Here is a 21,003-nt window from a genome sequence, read left to right as displayed (position 1 = left end):
TACTGAGGCCCAAGTGCCTCCCATGCTATAAGCACTAAGCAAAAGGATTTCTAAAATGAGATCAGGGCCAGGCACAGTGGCTCTCGCCTGTAATCCTAGCACTTTGAGAGGCAGAGGTGGGAGGATCACTTGAGGCCAGGAGTACAAGACCAGCCTGGGCAACATATGAAGACCCCATCTCTACAAAAAATAAAAAAATTAGCCAGGCATGGTGGCGTATGTCTGCACTCCTAGCTACTTGGGAGGATCACTTGAGCCCAGGAGTTCAAGGTTACAGTAAGCTGTAATCAAACCAATGCACCCCAGCCTAAGCGACACAGCGAAATCCTGTCTCTAATCAACTGCCAAATATCGACCCTTAGCTGATTTAGACTAATTAAGGCCTTAAATGTTCTATGTGCTTTAATTAACATTTTAAAGACAATCCTCTAGAAACAGACTTCTATCAAGGCTAGACTGTTCAGGCCTGGCCAGACTTACCTTGTTTTGGTCCGATTCATAGACCAAGTGCCTAGCTTCTGCCTCTGCATGATCATAGTCTGAGGGGAGGATCCAATCTTTGGTTTCTTCCTTATCCATCTTCCCATCACGGTTCTTGTCTCGAAACTCAACAAACTGCTCTCGCTCTGTCTTTACCCACTCTGGCTCATTGGCATTTCCATCATGGCTGTACATGTCACCTGGGTGCACAGACACACACACAAAAGAAGGGTTTGTCTTTTTCCAAAGATTGCCTCATGCTAATCTGGCCTAATCCTTCCTCATCCATTTGTTTGGAACCTAATAACAGTTAAACGGTTATTTTAGGCCAGAGAGATCTTAGAAAGCAAGGTATTTTCCCAAGGCTTAATTACTGAACTTGCAACAAGAATATTTCCAGATGTTGACTTTGAGTGACATGAGAACAAAGGAAGTCCATACACCTAAAAAAATGCATAAATAGGCTAGGTGCAGTGGCTCACACTTGTAATCCCAGTACTTTGGGAGGCCGAGGTAGGAGGATTGCTTGAAGCCAGGAGTTCAAGACCAGCCTGGGCAGCACAGCAAGACCCTGTCTCAAAAAAAAAAAAAAAAAAAAAAAAAATAATTTTTTTTTTAATTAGCCAGGTGTGGTGGTATGCGCCTGTAGTCCCAGCTGCTTGGGAGGCTGAGACAGGAGGATCGTTTGAGCCCAGGAGCTTAAGGCTGCAGAAAGCTATGATCATACCACTGCACTCAAGCCTGGTAACAGAGCAAAACCCTGTCTCAAAAACAAAACAAAACAAAAAAACCACCAGTGGGTTTTTTTATCCCACTGAAATATGAGGAGAAAGCTAGCATCAAGAAAGATAAGGACTAGTTGTTCCCTACATTTTATTTCACCTCAAGGTAGCTAATTAAACTGGACCACTGGTTTTTAGAAAGGTACGGTTTTAAATTCTCAAGGAAGCCCAAAAAGTATGTGTTATAAGGCAAAGCTGTCCACCAACCAATTACTACATCAAGTGCGTTACACCAGTGGCCTTCAGTAGTGGTAACTATGCCCCTTGGGAAACAAGAACACTGTCAAGGAGTACATTGGGAAAGGCTGGAATCAAATTCCAGACCCTAAATTCCACATACAGTTTTTCCTAAAAATTTATCGTTTAAGTATGTATCCCTGGCCATCAAGCCTTCTTTCCTGTCTCACCTTTCACAATTGCCCTTTCCCATTTTATAAAAGAAAGGCGTATTTTCACCCATCTTGGAACTTACTGGATCGTAAAAAGCCCCAAGATGACAAAAAAGGGACGATTACAAATATTAGTGTTGGTTTCAAGGAATAGATGTCTGAAAAAAATGAGTAACAAATTCTTTTGCATGTCAAGAGGTTTCCAATTCTTTGCTTTTTGAAAAACTGAAAGAGGACCCAATTGAATTTTAGCTAAGGGATCATTAAAAATAATTGATGACAGATCACATGATTTTTGGCATATAACTCAAAAGGTGTTCCAAGAACTAAGTGTAGTTATAACAAATCTTTCATTCTCATCAACATATTTATAAATTTATGTAAACAAGGTGTCCTAAGCCCTTCCTTTAAAAAAATGAAAACCAGGATTTGGGAAACCCTATTTTACTCTGGTGATAAGCAATTGTCATCCATGGATAAAAAATTACTTGGAAAAAAAGTATCAAAGAGATACATTTCTGTTTTGTAATATAAACAAAATGTTTGCAATAAATGTTTTGTTCAATTGTGTATTAATAATTGTAATAGTAACTTAACCCAGAAGACTCTTTAAAAACACTTAAGAGCCTTATCACAGAAAACAATTATTCTTGTATTTCAATTTACATACACAATGTTCTTGCAAATAAGAATGCCAAGGTGATTTAAGGCTTTCAAGATAAAATACTACTTATTGTCCATCTTGTGGCTGATAAGTAGTATAAATATCCCCAAATACCTATAAAATTAAACAAAAAAACAAATGCAATCAAGCAATGGTCACATGGTTGCAAACCAAACACTATGCTTTATTAAAATACAGTACTGAAGAACCACTTCTTTTTAAATTATTATGAAATGAAAAAATAATTAACATTTATTAAGTGCTTACTATATTTCAGGCATAATGGTAAGTATTCTAGTTATATTATCATTTTTGTTCTTATTACGAAAACTTTCAAACATATACCAAAGTAGAAATAGTCCAAAGAACTCTCATTTATCTATCATGAAACCTAACCATTATCAAGCTTTTGTCACACATGCTTCAGCTTTCCATTTGCTTCTTTTTATTTTCCCTGAATGATTTAAGGCAAATCTCAGACATCACTTTACCCTTATTATGTTTTAGAATGTATCTCTAAAAATTATGGGCATTTTCTTATACAGCTATAATGCCATTAACATATTTTACAAAATCAATTTCTTAGTATTATCTAATAGCCAGTCCAAATTTGAATTTCCTATCTTTTTTTTTTTTTTTTTTGAGACAGAGTCTCACTCTGTTGCCCAGGCTAGAGTGAGTGCCGTGGCGTCAGCCTAGCTCACAGCAACCTCAAACTCCTGAGCTCAAGCGATCCTCCTGTCTCAGCCTCCCGAGTAGCTGGGACTACAGGCATGCACCACCATGCCCGGCTAATTTTTTCTATATATATTTTTAGCTGTCCATATAATTTCTTTCTATTTTTAGTAGAGATGGGGTCTCGCTCTTGCTCAGGCTGGTCTCGAACTCCTGAGCTCAAACGATCCGCCCACCTCGGCCTCCCAGAGTGCTAGGATTACAGGCGTGAGCCACCGCGCCCGGCCGAATTTCCTATCTTTTTAAAGTTGGTTTATTCATATTATTCATATGAGTGATGGCAGATAAGTTGCTATGGCGTTTAAATTTTATAGATTTAGTTTAGGATTGAGGTATTTTTAAATGTCAGTATTATACTCTGGTTTCTCTTCATATGGTATAAATCTTTCGCCTTTTTAAAATGTCAGTATTTACAACCAACAGATTATTCTTTTTTTTTTTTTTTTTGTTGAGACAGAGTCTCACTTTGTTGCCCAGGCTAGAGTGAGTGCCGTGGCGTCAGCTTAGCTCACAGCAACCTCAAACTCCTGGGCTCAAGCGATCCTACTGCCTCAGCCTCCCGAGTAGCTGGGACTACAGGCATGCGCCACTATGCCCGGCTAATTTTTTCTATATAGATTTTTAGGTGTCCATATAATGTCTTTCTATTTTTTTAGTAGAGACAGGGTCTCGCTCAGGCTGGTCTCGAACTCCTGACCTTGAGCAATCCACCCGCCTCGGCCTCCCAGAGTGCTAGAATTACAGGCGTGAGCCACCGCGCCCGGCCACCAACAGATTATTCTTTACAATTGTTTAAACTTCTAACTAGATATTTTAGATGCCAACTTCAAAACACGTAAGGGAATACAGTTTGTCAAAATTTTTTTAGGAGTTCTGTGAGTGAACAAGTCTGAAGACTTCTGAGTTGTACTATATATAATAAGTGTACCTGCATTGCATGGAAGGTGTAGGAACACACCTACTAGAAGTCGAAATAGTTTCTAGCAGTTCTAAGCAAAGGTAATTATTTAGTTGGTGCTGTCATTTTCCTGAACTTGAGGGTTAAGGATAGAAGTACTCCCTCTGTCTTAAACTCAAGGCAGAAGTTCCTCAGTGTAGGCTTTGCCCATTTTTTTCCCATGCTACACACAGCACTTTCAGAAAATGTAGTATTTGTATGGTCCACTGGGCCAGGGCCCTGCCCTCACTGTCCTGAGGGTCAAGGAGACCTGTTCACAGCACATAGATTGGAAAGTTCTAAATTAGAAAGGAAATTGACGTATGCTTAAAAGACATAGTTTTTAAAGAAGCTAGACCATACAATATAATGTATTTTAAAGACAGATGAGTAAAGATTAAAAAATCAATACAATTTGAATTTCCATTTAAAAAGGATTCAGTCTATTTGATGATATTAAGGAATTATTAATTTTTTTGGTTGAGATTATCTTTTTAGAAATACATGTCTATCGTAGAGATATATAGCCAAATGTTTACAGATTAAATAAGATGATAATTGAGATTTACCTCAAAATAAGAAAGGAGACAAAGGCGTGTGGCTGAGAAAGGACTGACTGTGGGTTGATGGTTATTGAGGCTGAGCAAAAGTACGTGGGGATTCATTAGGTGTAGATTTACAATGCTCTCTAATAAATTTAAAAAATAAAAAGAATTAAATAGCATAACTCTGGGTGCTTCTTATTAATGCTACATTTAACAGCAAACAACTTTTGTTGCTTTATGATTTCTTTCAACAGGGCAGAAACTGGCACATCCCTAGAAACGAAAGTACTGTTTGGGAGAATTTGAGGTTTACAAAGCCCAGCACCCCAGCTGTAAAAGTGTGTGCTTGTGTGTGTGTGTGTGTGTGTCTCTCTCTCTCTCGATAGTTTTGGTAGTTTCAAAACATAATTCCTCTGTCCTTGAATCTACATGATGTGGAGGGAGACAGAAATATCTCCTTATTTGGCCTCAATGCTTAATAAGTGGTAGTACTTAACAGTTATAAAACTTTAATTCCTCTCCTCAGGAGGTTCAAATGAGTTCCTCGGTTTTAGAAATGGTGATAAAATGGCAAAAGCCAAGAACTGAAAAGATCAAATATTTCAAAGTAGAAAACCCCATTAATGTCAACCTGGGCTCAGTAAATGCACCCAGGCATTTATTCACTGTCCTGATGAACTTCATTTAAAAAAAAAAAAAATCCTATCTTCCATTGCTTCTCTTTCTCTAAAAAGCTCAAAGTATATCATTGAGCCTTAGAAGAAAAGAGTGGTAAATATTCAAGAGTAATTCAACTGGAATAACTCTAGAATATAAATAACAGGCTATGATTAAACTATGTAAAGGAGTGACTTGTTCGATGCAGTTTAATGACAGGTGATAGAGGTAGGGCTTAACTCTCTCTTTATGATTAACTTTCTCTTTCAGGCTTTAAATAAATACTTCAAGTAACTATCAGGTCTAAAAACAAACTGGCTTTCTGAAACGCAAAACCAGTGGTGTACTAGAGTAAGTTACTATGAGTAAAAATAAGAAGGTGAAATATTAAATTACCTAATATCTTTCAAAATGGAATATTTGTAACAACAGTCCTAACACTGCCATCTCTTCTCCTTTACTCATTTGAATTTCCATCATGGTGAAACAATTTGCTCAACTATTTGGCAAGAGAGGCAGCTCTTTTTTAAAGCAATGAGAAAATCTTAAAATTATTCTGAGCATAATAAAACAGAGCTTTACTTGGGAGATATTTGCTATGAAGGTGTAGCATCCAAAAAAGTTAGAAAAAAAAATTTAAACAGACAACTTAAAAAGGAGAATGGCAAAAAGCAGCAATTTATTAAAACAAACAAAAAACCAACCGAGTCAAAGAACCAGACAGAAAACAAGAACAGAACACAGATGGAACAGAACACCATCAATTCCAGAGGGATTCTGGGATGTACTCTATGTTGTCCAGTATGTTCCAGTATTGTCCACTTGCCATATATATTTATTGAGCACTTGAAATGTGGCTGGTTTCAACTGGCATGTGCCATAAGTATTTTAAAAACTCAATAATTTATATTGGTAAGTGGAAAGTACAGTATTTTACAATATTAGGTTAAGTAACATATTATTGAAATTAATTTGTTTCTTTTCACTTAATGTGGCTATTAGAATTAAAATTACATATGTGGCTCACATTTATATTTTGATTGGACAGTGCTGCTACGGATACTTTATCAAGACCCACTATTCATCACACTAGTCTGGCTTAATGATCTGGTGAAAGTTTACCATGGGGCAAATTGTTTCTATGAGTAAGTACATCTTCCAAAGCTTCTCAGCTCCTTTTAAGGAAAACACCAGAAACAGAGACTTACCAATATACTCTTCTAGATCAATGAAACCATCAGAATTCTTATCTATATCCTCCATTGTTTCCTAAACAGGAAAGAATAAGAAGAGACTATTAGTCTCTGAGTGAATTTGCCAGAAGGGTGTATGGTATTTGGTTTAGGGAAACATTTATCATTCATTTAAAAAAGTACACACACACATATATGCATGTATATATGGTGAAAACCATAGGAAACTGATGTTTTTCTAGCTGGAAAAACGGTAAAACATTAGCAATTTCTTATGCTTCAACCTAAAATAACTATGAGCACGAACACTGACATTGCTTAATGTTGAACTACCTGGTAGCCTTAGTCATGCTTAAGTCATACTGATAGGAGATGCGATCAGTGATTATGTCTATAGCTATAGATGGTCTATGTTTTCAGTAACTGCCTTCCGTGGAATTTTTCAGTCTCACTGTTATTACTACTCAGTGTCTGACCACTGGTCATTGGGATATTTAAAAAAAAATTAGATTTCCCCCTATTCTAATACTATGAAGCTACTAATCAAATGGCAAAATACACTACCTGATGGAAGGTATTATTATACTAAAAAGAAAGCCTAAGACACCTGAGAAAAATGACTTAATCAAGTTCACAGAAAAATGGTGACAGACCTGGACTCCGAATCTGACCAGTACTTGTATATCAAGTCATCTTCCAAAATATAGAGGTATGGCTACAGAGCAAAGATGGTATAGGCCACAAAAAGAGAAACTGTGTTCCTTTTGGAATCCTGGATCCTACCCACCTGCACTACTATATCTTTCATGTAGTCATACTCTTCAGGGTGCAGGAAAGCTGTGAACTCCTCCTTTGTGGCAATGAGGTCTCCATCCTTGTCTGCCATTTTAAACCTCCGCTCATCTCTAACCATCATCTGTTTATAGTTAAATCCATCATCAGGGTCTGGGTCATCTAGAAAACAAAAATTTAGGTCAAATCTTAAAAGGCTTCCAGAAAACAGGAAAATGTGTGGGGTGGGGAATCAATTTCCAATAAAAATAAACCAAGAAATGAAGAAATAATAATTATTATTTTTTCCCCCCAGAAAAAAGCTGTATGAAAGAAATAATTCTTGATTTACACAGGTAAAACTGAAGCAGTATGAAGACATTTAGTTTTGGGCTAAAGCTCCAGTAATCAGCCCTTAGAATCAGGTCCAAGTTCAGCGTAAATGTTTGCCATTCAACATGGAACTCTGGCTTCTGCACTATGTAACTCAGTATTTAATGCTTCATTATTATTGGTGTTAAGGCTACTACAAGTCTTGAATTTCCTAGTTATATCTGGGAGGCAGTGGTGACTCTAAAGCCTGTATTTGAACTCTACCATTTCCTAGCAGTGTAGCCTTGGACAAGTAACTTAACTGTGCCTCAGTCTCTTCATCTGTAAAATGGAGATAATAATGGTACCTGCCTCATAGGATTGTGCTGAGGTTTAAATGAGAAGATAAACCTAAAGTTCTTAGAACAATGCCTGGCACATAATTGGCTTGAAATGTCAGTTATTGCTATTTTTAATAAACATTAGGATCCTACAAAAAAGAAAGATACCAAACTATCCCATATTAAGGACATGTGGATCCAAGCAATAGAGTATCACCACCTTGAAAGGTCACACTTTGGTTTTTCTCAGTCAACCGAGAAATATACCAGGAGTTACAGGTATTGTTCATCCTCCATTTAGGTAAAATTCTAGAAAATGCAAACTAATCTAGAATTACAGAAAGTAAATCAGTAGTTGCCTACAGACAGGGGCTTGGGGAGGGTGAGAAGGAACATGAGGAAATTTTGGGGGGTGATGGATAATGGTGTTTATTATCTTGATTGTAGTGGCGGTTTCACTGGTGTATACATGTCAAAACTCATCAATCCTACACTTAATTATGTACAGTTCATTTTATGTCAATAACACCTTGAAAAAGCTGTTACAAAAAACAAACAAACAAACAAAAAAACAACAACTCTAATCCATTATATTACAACCAAATTGAATTTAGAGCTACCCATCTGTTACAATGGTGAACTGCACAAGTAGCAGTTATCTAGTCTCTAAGAATCTAGAAAAAAGAAATTTAGGTTGTTTGTTTTTTGAGATAGGTCTTAATCTGTTGCCTGGGCTAGAGTGAAGTGGCATCATCATGGCTCACTGCAATCTCAAACCCCTGGGCAAGCAATCCTCCTTCCTCAGCCTTCCAAGTAGCTGGGACTAGAGGCGTGCACCACCATGCCCGGCTAATTTTTCCATTTTTTGTAGAGATGGGGTTTTGCTATTGCTCAGGCTGGTCTCCAACTTCTGGCCTCAAGCCATCTTCCTGCTTCAAGCTCCCAAAGTGCTAGGACCACAGGTTTGAGCCACTGTACCTGGCTAAATTTTAGTTTCTTTAAGCTGAAAAAATGTGCAGGAGTTAACGGCAGATAAGGAATAAAAAAATCTTTTCAATCTGAGTTGCTGTGTAAACCAATAAGATAATAGATGTGAGGCATTTTAAAAAGTAAAAGACATCACATTAAAGGTAAGAAATCATTGTTCCTGCAACATACTGATAAAATAAAAAAGATATGACACTAGCTTTACGAAAAGACCCACAGGCCCCTTTTAACAATAACGTTGTACTGCTGACCTTTGACACTGCAAGTCAGTCTTTCCATACTTTTTAAGTTAAGCTTAAACAAAACCAAAAACTATTGCTCTATTTGGAGATTTGAGAAGCTTGAAGTTTCATTCTTTGTTGAGTGTCAAAAATTTAGTAAGACAGCTTATTTAGTCATAAGAATTTGGGACCCTATATATGTATACTCAAAGCCAAAATAGGTTAGAGATGGAGAATTTAAGGAAAATATCACCTTTCTCAGATATAAGTCTGTCTCTTCTAAACAAAGTTTCACAACTATGCATTGTAACAGCTATGTAACATAAATAGGAAAGATAACAGAAGACAACTTATATTTTAAGACTAGATTCTTAGCTAAGAGCTCTCCTCTTCTCCTTGGGGGTAAAACAGTGACTAGAATCAAGTAACCTAAAAGCAACATGCACATATATAAGGATGGAAAAAGGAAGATACAAAAACTTTATTTTTAATGACAAAACCTAAATGTCCTGCTTAGAGTACCATATCTTCCCTAAGCACCAGTTTTGGCCCTATGTGGCTGGTACACAGCTTAGGGTAGGCTATGGATCTAGTTTGGCTATAGGCAGGGTGGATCTTAATATTTTGTATTTTACTTGTGGCAGAGACAGTGTTAACATTCTTCTTGTGGATAGTGGATTCATTAAGATAGATTTTAACTAAGAGCTACGAAGATTTATACCTGAACTCAAAACTGAACCTAGAACACACTCTCATAAAAACTCCTCTGCACTTCTCTAAGCCAACTCACTACCCCCTGAGCTCTCTTCACCCGCATGCCTCCAGGGAAAGATGCCTTATAAAGACATTGCTTCTCCAGCCAGTGCTTCAGCTTATGTGTAGTCTCAGGCAATAGAAATACCCATTATACTGAATCATCTGCCCTGTGAGGCAACAGAGCTCTCAACAGATTTTTATGCACATAATCACACACAGAGTTGAAGAATCATTCTGGGCAGCAAGTGAGTGCATAGGTCTGAGCTCAGATTTATTAACACACTATTTTATTTAGATTATCAATAGCCTACCCTTTGCTTTATAATTAATTCCAAATAAATCAGGAAGGTGTTGGGTCTCAGCCAGAAAGCAGGATGCCTCTCCATCTGTGCTGACTTTTTAATACATGTGTTCTTAATTGGGTGAAGGATATGTTTGGTTCCTGGCTAAGTGTCAAGCATTGAGAGAGATAGCCACTTTAGTCTTAGGAATGAGAACAGGCCTGACACAAAAATAAAAGTCTCTTCACCAGAAATGCATTCAGTCCCGTAATTAACACAGACAGCTGGCTATCAGTGGGGAAACAGACCATTATACACTCACTATTAGTCAGTGGTGGTGAATGCCTGTTTTAACCCAGAAATTTGCCCAATTTCCAGACTGAAAATGCCATTTATACATTCTTGACTCAAATCGTAACCATGTACAATAGAGGAATCTTACTAACACCCTAGGTCATCAACTCAGTAAGATCACCACCTAATATTCAGAAGCAGGCAAGTGTAGTAAGTAAAAGAAAATTACAAACAGGTGGCCCAAGCATACAAGCTACCAAATCAACAGAAAGCAGTCAAAGTAACATTTATTTGCCTTGAAGCAATTGCAAAGCGGGCTGATAAACTCATGGGCCATAGAAAACAAATGGGAATTTTCATTTTTAAACTTCGGTGAGCAGACATACTGAAATAGTTAAATTTTATCAAGGAAAGGTATTTTATTTGGATTTTTTTTTTTATTAAGGAAAGACAGTAATTTTCCTCCTATTCTCACCAGTTATAAAGAAATCTAAAATGGTTTGTATTTTAGGTCCAACACTTTAATGGGACCATGTCAAGAGGCATCTCAAAGCCTCTTACTTTGCATTGTTGAAAAAATGCAGCCTTTTAAATGAATCTATTCCAAAAATTATCTCTATAAGAGATGACAGAAAGAAAAAATGGCAAAATACATTTGAAATGCTAAAGATATAGATGCCAGACTTCAGAAAACCAAAATTAAACAAATTAAAAAATACATAATATACAAATTTAAAATTAACAAAACAAGGGAAATCAGCTCAGCATTGACTATTTAAGATAAGCACAATGTCTTCCTTTCCCTTACTTCGTGACCCATTTGTTTCTTTGACTCAAGACCACGGTCCTGTCGGGCTGACATCTTGCCCCTTACCCAGGTAAGTGCCATAAGTCACGTTTCTGTACTCATCCCAGGAGATTAAGCCGTCTTGATTCATATCAAACTCCTGCCACTGGTTTTCAACATTGTCATATATGTGTTTCTTCTGGGCGTGCTTAATCCAGGATTTCAGCTCCCCCTCCGTCACAAACCCATCTTTATCCGTGTCTATTTTATCTACAATCATTCTACAAGACAAAACAGTTACGTTTCAAGGTGCCAGCTCCATAAGGCTTTTTCCCCCAGGTAGTAGGGACCTACCTAAAACGTAGCCGTAGGTGGCATTTTTATACTCCTCCCAGGAAACGAGGCCGTCCTCATTGAGGTCATGCCCCTTCCACTGTCGCTCTACATCCTCGTAAATCCAGCGCTTTTGTGCAAATTTAATCCAGTCTTTGAGCTCATCCACAGTGACAAACCCGTCCTTGTCGCCATCTATTTTACTTACAATCTTTCTGTAGAAAATGCAGAGAAATCCAGCAAGAGGTTAAAAGGACACAAAGCTCTGGACTTAGCCAGGTGTGTGCTGTGACCACAGGTGTTGCCTAGGGCTAATGCACAGAAATAAAAAATTACCTCTAAAATACTGCTAGAGTGGCAACTAAAAATTTTTCTCCTAAGTGGTCCATTACTGGTCTATAGTGAGCCAGCTGAATAAGGTAAACACAGTCCATGGCTGGTGCCCTTGGATCTAAAAGCAAACCCAGTCTATCTCTTCAGAGGTAATTATCAGCCTATGGTCAGAATTCGAGTGAGTATCCATTCCTAGCTGGGTTCTCCACTCTTTGCATAAAAAACATATAAATTTTTATATGTTTATTACTTTTAGAAGAGAATCACCATTTCTTGGTAAATAATCACAACTACTGACATGGTTTTCTAAAAATTCAAAATATTTAAATTACATTTTAAAAAATTTAGCTGCTTTTAAAAAAGTAACACTTGTTAGAATATAAAGATATCAGTGATAGTTCTGAGGCCACTTATATCTCAAGGCAAGATTACTTAAAATAGTATGCTTATCTAGAAAATGGCTAGCAGATTTTATATACTATGTTGAATTGGATTTTTACACATAATCATGAAAACAGAGAACTCTGAGGAAATGATGTAAGAATGTATATATCAGATTATGAGAATGTTAATAAGCTGAGAGGGTTAGTGTATAGATTATAAAGCAAAACAACACAGATAAAGAATCAATACACTTCTCCCTTTATGAATATCTTTCTTCCAGATCTGTCATCTTAATTTAAGGATTTAAAAATATGATATGAAGGCCAGGCGCGGTGGCTCACGCCTGTAATCCTAGCACTCTGGGAGGCCAAGGCGGGTGGATCGCTCAAGATCAGGAGTTCGAGACCAGCCTGAGCAAGAGCGAGACCCGCGCCCCCCCCCCCCCCCCCCGGTCTCTACTAAAAATAGAAAGAAATTATCTGGCCAACTAAAATATATATAGAAAAAATTAGCTGGACATGGTGGCTCATGCCTGTAGTCCCAGCTACTCGGGAGGCTGAGGCGGTAGGATCGCTTAAGCCCAGGAGTTTGAGGTTGCTGTGAGCTACGCTGACGCCACGGCACACACTCTAGCCTGGGCAACAAAGTGAGACTCTGTCTCAAAAAAAAAAAAAAAAAAAAAAAAAAAAAAAAAAAGACATGAAAACTCCTGTTTAAAGATGCAATCACCTACACAGGGGCTAAGTCAACCTATACAAAATCACACAAGCAAGCAGCCCAGTTTGGAATAGGAACTTTTAATAAACTTTCAACAGAAGTGAAATCTTCAAATAGTCCTGTTCTATTATTTGCAGGATTGAAAATAATGGTAGCAAATAATGTCTTTTCCCAGTTTGTGTTTACTTCATGAATACAACATGGGAAAGTAATTAGAATCAAAGAGTACTAGTGACACCATGAAAAGAGACCCATCTTGATATTGAGATAGTGTTAGCTATAACTATTACTTAAATCCTGTAATTAACATTTTCTTTCAGAGAATGTGTAATCTCGTAGCTTTTGCTCTAAAATGTTAACAGAAAATGTAAAGTAGTAATATGTTCTCTTAAATATCCTCCTCTACCTACGTGGACATAAGGACAATTTTTTTTTTTTTTTTTTTTTGAGACAGAGTCTCACTCTGTTGCCCAGGTGAATGTGCCAGTGGCATCAGTCTAGCTCACAGCAACCTCAAACTCCTGGGCTCAAGCGATCCTCCTGCCTCAGCCTCCCGAGTAGCTGGGACTACAGGTGTGGACTACCATGTCCGGCTAATTTTTTCTATTTTTAGTAGAGACAGGGTCTTGCTCTTGCTCAGGCTGGTCTCGAACTAGTGAGCTCAAGTGATCCTCACGCCTCGGCCTCCCAGAGTGCTAGGATTACAGGCGTGAGCCATCTCTCCTGGCCAAGGACAAATTTTTTGCTGCAGCTTTAACTCTGTAGAATTTTGACAACATTAATAGATTAAGTTATTCCAGTATTAAAAACTTATGCATTATTTATAATGGGATCTAGTTTGTGCCCAGATGGTATTGGCTACCAATAGTGCCACTGTATGGTTAAGAAAAAAAGGGCAAGGTATCAGAACCCTTCCCATCCCCAAGATATTTTTAAACTATTATAAATAGCCTGAAGAGAAGGATTGCCCAGATTAAAAAAAAAAAAGGCATATGACTGTTCAAGACAGGCTTTTCTTAACAAAGTTAGCTGAACAGCGTTCTATTCGACAGAAATATCCAAAATGGTTTAATCTTGGGGTTGGCAAACTTTTTTTGAAAAGGGACAGATAGTAAATATTTTTGACTTTGTGAGACACATATGGTCTGTCGCACATATATATATACATACATAGATATACATAAGCAGATGTATGTGTGCGCATGTGTGTGCGCATATATATATAGCCCTCTAAAAATGTAAAAGCCATACTCCTGGGCTTAAGTGATCCTCCTGCCTCAGTCTCTTGAGTAGCTGGCACTACAGGTGCATGCCACCAAGCCCAGCTAATTTTTTTTTTTTTATTCTTTTATAGAAACAGGGTCTCACTGTATTGCTCAGGCTGGTCTCAACCTCCTGGCCTCAAGCGATCCTCCTGCCTCGGTCTCCCAAAGTGCTAGGATTACAGGTGTGAGTCACCAGGACTGGACAAAAGCCATTCTTATCTCACTGACTCTCCAGCCTGCAGGCAGCTGTAGTTGTGAAAGTACACTGGAAGTGGGCACATTCTACTTTGGCATGAAGCTCTAAACTATGATGTTTAAAAGAATGTGTAAGTTTATGAAGCTAATGGTGTAGTATTCTCATAACACTGGAGAGCCCTATGGATATAGTTATTACGCCACTAAATAAGTATTTATTTAGGACAGACACAATGCACTTAGCAGACCTTGTATTGTTTCTCCAGAGAGGTAACACACGCCCCTACATTTCAAGGGGCACAAAGCAAACCCCTTGGTTTTTTAAGAATGTAGGTCAATAATTGGACTCCAGAAGGGTACATAATATTTCTGAAATTTATAGCATGGAAAATTTTATATATGTTCGTATGTGTGCACTTTCTGAGGAAAAGTCCTTAGCTTTCATTAGACTCCTACAGGGTCTGGGCCTGTGATCCCCAAAATGGATAATAAGCTGCTCTGTTCATTTCTATAGCAAATAAATCAAGGATGAGAACTTTTTAACACTAAGAACCACCACTTCAAAACAAACAAACCTTCAGTTGAAGGACACAAATGAAAACTAAGTATATTTTTATGGGGGAGGGGATAAGACACACATAAAAATGTCCTATTTGTCAACATTCTTAATAAGAAAAAGAAACTGAAAATTGTATATTAAAATTGTTTTAAAATGCTTCCTGTGTTCTTTGAGATATTATTACTAAGGATTTCAAAAACAGTGGTGAATTTTTGCAATTGCAGGTATAAACAATGACTTATCCGTTAACAAGTACTTGCCTTATAAATAGATGGAAAAAAGAGGGAATCTGTTGTTCCCAACCTCTGGTGTACAGTCACCTACCAAAACAGTGTTGAGAAACGCCACAGTAAATAAACTAAAAAAGAAAAAAGTTCACCTGGAATTCTTGCTTTCAACAGATGGTACTGTATAAATTAGATATTTGTCACTATCTTCAACATTTAGGAGAAGAAAACAGTACTTAGTTCATTCATACGTTACATAAAACATAATTTTATCACCTTATTCTAATCAAATACAAATCTGCTCATGTGCTGTACTTTTGATAATATTTACTGATGACAAAAAGGAATACTTTCTACTGAAACCTGCCAGCAGAGCTATTTCACTACTTGCAAGAGCAAGAACACCCTCATTAAGTACCATGTACCCTAAATTATACCAGCCCTGAGGGCCCTTCGTTATTTAAGAGTAATTCTGGGCCGGGCGCGGTGGCTCACGCCTGTAATCCTAGCACTCTGGGAGGCCGAGGCGGGTGGATCGCTCGAGGTCAGGAGTTCGAGACCAGCCTGAGCAAGAGCGAGACCCCGTCTCTACTAAAAATAGAAAGAAATTATATGGACAACTAAAAATCTATATAGAAAAAATTAGCCGGGCATAGTGGCGCATGCCTGTAGTCCCAGCTACTCGGGAGGCTGAGGCAGTAGGATCGCTTAAGCCGAGGAGTCTGAGGTTGCTGTGAGCTAAGCTGACGCCACGGCACTCACTCTAGCCTGGGCAACAAAGTGAGACTCTGTCTCAACAAAAAAAAAAAAAAAAAGAGTAATTCTGCACAGAAATACGTGCAGACCAAAATGTGGGTTGGACACCCACAGTATTAACAGGCGTGACATGAAGACTGAGAACACTCTTATGCATCTCTATTTTCAGCCTGGAATGTTAGTACAGTTATAAGATTAAAATGGAAAATAAGGATAGTCTCTCAAAGTTAGAAAAACAACCTAATAGAAGATGGACTTTTTGATGTGTGTTTTCTATGTCTACTTTCAAACATTTGGGCACAGTGCTCATTCTATATAGCAAAATCTTTTTATTACTTCTGTCAATGTTGAAGAACAAAATATTGTACTCTTCAGTCAGCAGATAACCCAATGAAAGAATAAATTAATTCTGAAGTACCTCCCAAAGCAAATCCTATAATAATATTTTATTTTTTTTTATTTATTTTTTTTTTGTGTGAGACAGAGTCTCACTCTGTTACCCAGGCTAGAGTGAGTGCCGTGGCGTCAGCCTAGCTCACAGCAACCTCAAACTCCTGGGCTCAAGCGATCCTACTGCCTCAGCCTCCCAAGTAGCTGGGACTACAGGCATGCACCACCATGCCCGGCTAATTTTTTCTATATATATTTTTAGCTGTCCATATAATTTCTTTCTATTTTTTAGTAGAGATGGGGTCTCGCTCTTGCTCAGGCTGGTCTCGAACTCCTGAGCTCAAACGATCCGCCCACCTCGGCCTCCCAGAGAGCTAGGATTACAGGCGTGAGCCACCGCGCCCGGCCTATAATAATATTTTATAATCAAAGCTCTATCGATGATGGCAAAATATTTTTGGAAACTGCTATGTGTGGTGTGACTTTCTACACAAATCTCTTGAAAACAATTCAGAAAACTGCACCAATGGTGCTCCTTGAGAAAATTTTCATAAAACTGACCTGCATTTTCTTATAAAGTGAGGCTTTGGAAGAGCCAAAAAAGACATTCTCAGACCCCCAGTTAGAAATAATCAACTGGGATGCTACAAAATCAATTCTTTAGGTAAAAAGCTGCCTGATGAGAGAGCCATAGAACCTATGGCCCCGCTGTTACTGAAACTCGCACTCTGACATTAAGACCATCACTTGTGACAATCTATTTTAGATAAGGTTAGTTTGTTTGCTTTTTGGTTTTTAATTAAGCAAATACCTAAGAATGAAAACAAAGAGGGTGAATGACACCTTTGGAAATCATAAACTTTATAGAAAATAACCCAGGGGGCCAATTTGCAGTTTATTAGCCACTCAAACACTTGGCTTGGGCAACAATGAATAAACAGGTCATGAATAGTTTTTAAAAATTAAAAGCAGCAAAGATGAGATGCGCCACATGTAATGTTCTTCTAGGATTAAGATGATGCAGTTCAAGCTGGGTCCCATAGTACTTGGTCCTTTTATGCAAAAATGATTTTGCTGTGTAGAATGAGGTACAAACTATTATTCAATGGAGAAATGTAGGAAAGAAGGTGCTTAATTAAATTTTAGTGGTAGCAATTCCATGGTTAGCTTTCAGAAGATGTAGTTGAACATAGCTTTGTCGGTGACTGAGCCAGAAAAGAAGAAAAGCATTCACTGATTTATAAAGAATGTCATTACCCTAACTAGACCCCTGAGAGCTGGCATCTTACCCAAGCCTTTCCTTGCTCTCTTCCGGTGTCAGCTGATCAAATGTCTTTGCTTCTTCAGCACCCAAGAAGGCATCATGGTCATAATCAAAACTCTGAGCATCATTGTGAACCTTGTCACTGAGCTGAGGCTCATGATGTACACGGTCCTTCTTTTCTGTGGGCTTGCTCAAGGCAAAGGCTGTGCACAGGGACAGGCACATAAGAAACTGTCGCAGGTCCATGATAATCAGATCTTAAAGAAAATGAAAAGCAATTAATTCAGGAGGCAGTACACTTAATAATTAAACAAGAAATCAAAAGCTCACATCCCAGTTAAATTATCAACTTGATATATTATCCCAAATATGATTACTTAATTCATAAAATAAATATGGTAGAATATCAGGCTCTCCAATTATGGTGAGAAATTTTAACCAGTTTCCTTCATCTTATTGTAGGCTGATAAGAAATTTATAGTTAAAATGTCCACTTTATAATTGTCTCCCTTCGAAAGACACCAAAGAACTTTAATCCTTTTGCCCACGATCAAAAGCATTAAAAGTAAAGGACCAAGATTGAAATCCTTTACTTTTTGTACTACATCAGTGGTCTGGTCTTCAAACCTGGCTGGTTATTAGAATCACCTGGGAAGCTTTAAGTTTGCCATATTTTTGTAGAATCTCTGAAGGTGAATCCAGACACCTGCAGCATTAAATGCTTCTCATGCAATTCTGATGATCATCAGATTAAGAACCAATGAAATATTCAGCAGTTTCCTTGGTTGACAGCACCAAGGTTCCCATGTCCTGGATCTACCCTAAATCACCTTCAAAGACCAAACCATTCAAATGGTCATAGACACCAATTTCTTCATTCTTATGTAAAATTGTGTTTCCCAAACTTGTCTGGGCACAAAGAACCACCTGGAGTACTTTTCAAAGTACAGATTCCCAGGCCCTATTCCAGATCTTTAGAAGAGCTGCAGTCACAAGTGATTTTAATCAACAAGCACAAGGCTGATACACTTTATTGAAAAATATGACCAAAACCAAGAAACCTGCAGAGAAGCTGCAGGATAGAAATCTGTTTAGTATACTTTACAGGTATCCCACAGTACTATCCACAGAGGTTAAAGTCTTAGAGAAAACTGTAAAATTAAAAATCAAGAGGAATGGTTTTCCCAAGCTTTCATATTTTAATTAATCTTTCCTTGGTAGAACAGAGGATTCTAAATGCTTTTCCTTCTTCAGGGAGAATAAGCATTCGCAATTTCACATTATCTCTTATTCATCTCCCTTTATGCCTAATCCCTGGCACCTGTGAATGTGACCTTATTTGGAAATAGGATCTCCGCAGATGCAATCCAGTTAAAGTGAGTTTGAAATGGATTAGGGGGGGTCCTGAAAAATCCAATGATTGGTGTCCTTATAAAAAGAAGGAAATTTGGGGCCAGGCGCAGTGGCTCACCCCTGTAATCCTAGCACTCTGGGAGGCCGAGGAGGGAGGATCGCTCGAGGTCAGAAGTTTGAGACCAGCCTGAGCAAGAGTGAGACCCGGTCTCTACTTAAAAAACAGAAAGAAATTATATGGACAGCTAAAAATATATGTAGAAAAATTAGCCGGGCATGGTGGCGCATGCCTGTAGTCCCAGCTACTCAGGAGGCTGAGGCAGGAGGACTGCTTGAGCCCAGGAGTTTGAAGTTGCTGTAAGCTAGGCTGATGCCATGGCACTCTAGCCCGGGCAACGAAGTGAGACTCTGTCTCAAAAAAAAAAAAAAAAAAAGAGGGAAATTTGGACACAGACACACAGAAGAAAATGCCATTTTATGAAAGAGGTAGATTGAAGAGATGAATCTACACATCAGGGAATGCCAAGGATCGCTGACACCACCAGAAGTTAGGAAGAGTCAAGGAAGAGTCCTTCCCTAGAACCTTCAGAGAGCGTGGCCATGCTGACACATGTATTTTAACTTTTAGCCTCCAGAACTGTGAGAGAACACATTTCTGTACTTTCAAACTACCCAGTTTATAGCAATTTGTTACAGCAGCCCTGGAAAACTAATACAAGGCTACAGAACAGAGGGACACTGTGTCACATGAAAGTTAAATGCATTACCTTGCCCTAATGTGCAGATTAAACCAGCCAGACTTCACCTTCTGCAAGATGTCACTAATAGAACTAGCTAAAGACTTACATTTTATATGTAAACCTTACAAATAAGAAAATTCTTTCAGTATAGCTTCTAACTCACTGGTTCTCCATCCAGACTGTACCCTAAAATCACCTAGGGAGTTTTTAGAAAATACAAGTACTAAGCCTTACCCTTAACCAATTAAACAGGAATATATAGGGATGAGGCCTATTTTTTAAAAGGCTCCCTAAGTACAGCCAGGTTAAGAACCACTATTCTAACCAAACTCTGAACAGGCATAGTAATATCTTAAGAAATCTGACCTGAAAAGGTACTTAGTATGAATAAACTGCATATACCTGATCCTGCCTCAATAGTTTTGGGAACTAGAATGGAGTAAATTGTGCCAGAGGGCAAGAAAATTAAATATGCCAATACATTACACATATTTCAATGCATCCATTTTTCTTATAACCCGCAAATAGTAGCTAAATGAACTTACATTGTATTAGCGTGGATTTGTAGCATCCTTTGGATTCAATAAACTAAAAAAATACTTAGCAGAAGTTGATGGTGAGCATGTTACATAAAGATCCTTAAAAGTAAAAGGAAAGTAAATAGAGGAATCCCAACACAACCTAGAAAGCTGATTACACAAAGGCGCAAGCTGAGGTCTCCTGAACAACTTTCAGATTTTGAAAGGGCACAAAAGGGTACTGTGTGCAACCACTGGGAAAGCAGCTCAGTGGGGGAGGGCACACGGATGAACAGTAGAAAGTGTTCTAGAACAGTGGTCCCCAACCTTTTTGGCACCAGGGACCAGTTTCATGGGATTGGGTGGGGAGGTGGACCTCAGATGGTGATGCCAGTGATGGGAAGCGGCTGTAAATACAGATGAAGCTTCACCAGCACCCGACTCCCCAAGTTTCCTGGAAGACAATCTTTCCATGGTGGGGGGGGGGTGGGGGGGGGTGAGCTCTGCAGCCCAAGGAGATAATGGGAGGTGTTCACTCCCCAAGTGCTCATTCTCAAAAAAGTTACTGTTACTGATGATGAGACAGTTATTAAGACTTATGAAAACCCATGAGAGGAAGCAAAACCACAAGAACAACAGAGAAAAGTGTAGACAGTGGTACTTTTCTTAAGCTGCTCTGACCAATGTTAGAGCTTAGCTATGTTTCTGATAGTTCCTCAACATTCTGTTTCATTCGATCCCACTCAAATACCCAAATTTGTATACAAAGATACTTGTATTAAGATATTCAATGATAGTTTATGATTAAAAAATTAAAAAACTAAACCAGAGAATTAG

At 38.2% G+C, this 21,003-nt stretch overlaps 1 protein-coding gene across 3 annotated transcripts in view; it reads right to left on the bottom strand.

The window, feature by feature from the left end:
- CALU (calumenin) overlaps positions 1-21,003 on the bottom strand; it is a 30,704-nt gene that overhangs the window by 3,952 nt on the left and 5,749 nt on the right. Inside the window, exons 1-6 of one of the 3 annotated variants that reach the window (XM_069461579.1) lie at positions 17,995-18,007; positions 17,581-17,812; positions 11,220-11,413; positions 7,170-7,336; positions 6,398-6,458; positions 481-680 (exon numbers count right to left, since the gene is read on the bottom strand). In XM_069461579.1, the coding sequence (XP_069317680.1) occupies positions 481-680; positions 6,398-6,458; positions 7,170-7,336; positions 11,220-11,413; positions 17,581-17,812; positions 17,995-18,007 (867 nt within the window). Of the gene's footprint in view, positions 1-480; positions 681-6,397; positions 6,459-7,169; positions 7,337-11,219; positions 11,414-11,486; positions 11,681-17,580; positions 17,813-17,994; positions 18,008-21,003 lie in introns of those variants that run through there. The other 2 variants (XM_069461578.1, XM_069461580.1) reach the window with 2 other exon arrangements.

Source organism: Eulemur rufifrons, chromosome 29, assembly GCF_041146395.1.
Source record: "Eulemur rufifrons isolate Redbay chromosome 29, OSU_ERuf_1, whole genome shotgun sequence".
NCBI lineage: Eukaryota > Metazoa > Chordata > Mammalia > Primates > Lemuridae > Eulemur > Eulemur rufifrons.
The sequence above is the reverse complement of the archived record's forward strand: the minus strand, read 5'-3'. Positions and strand labels throughout refer to the sequence as shown.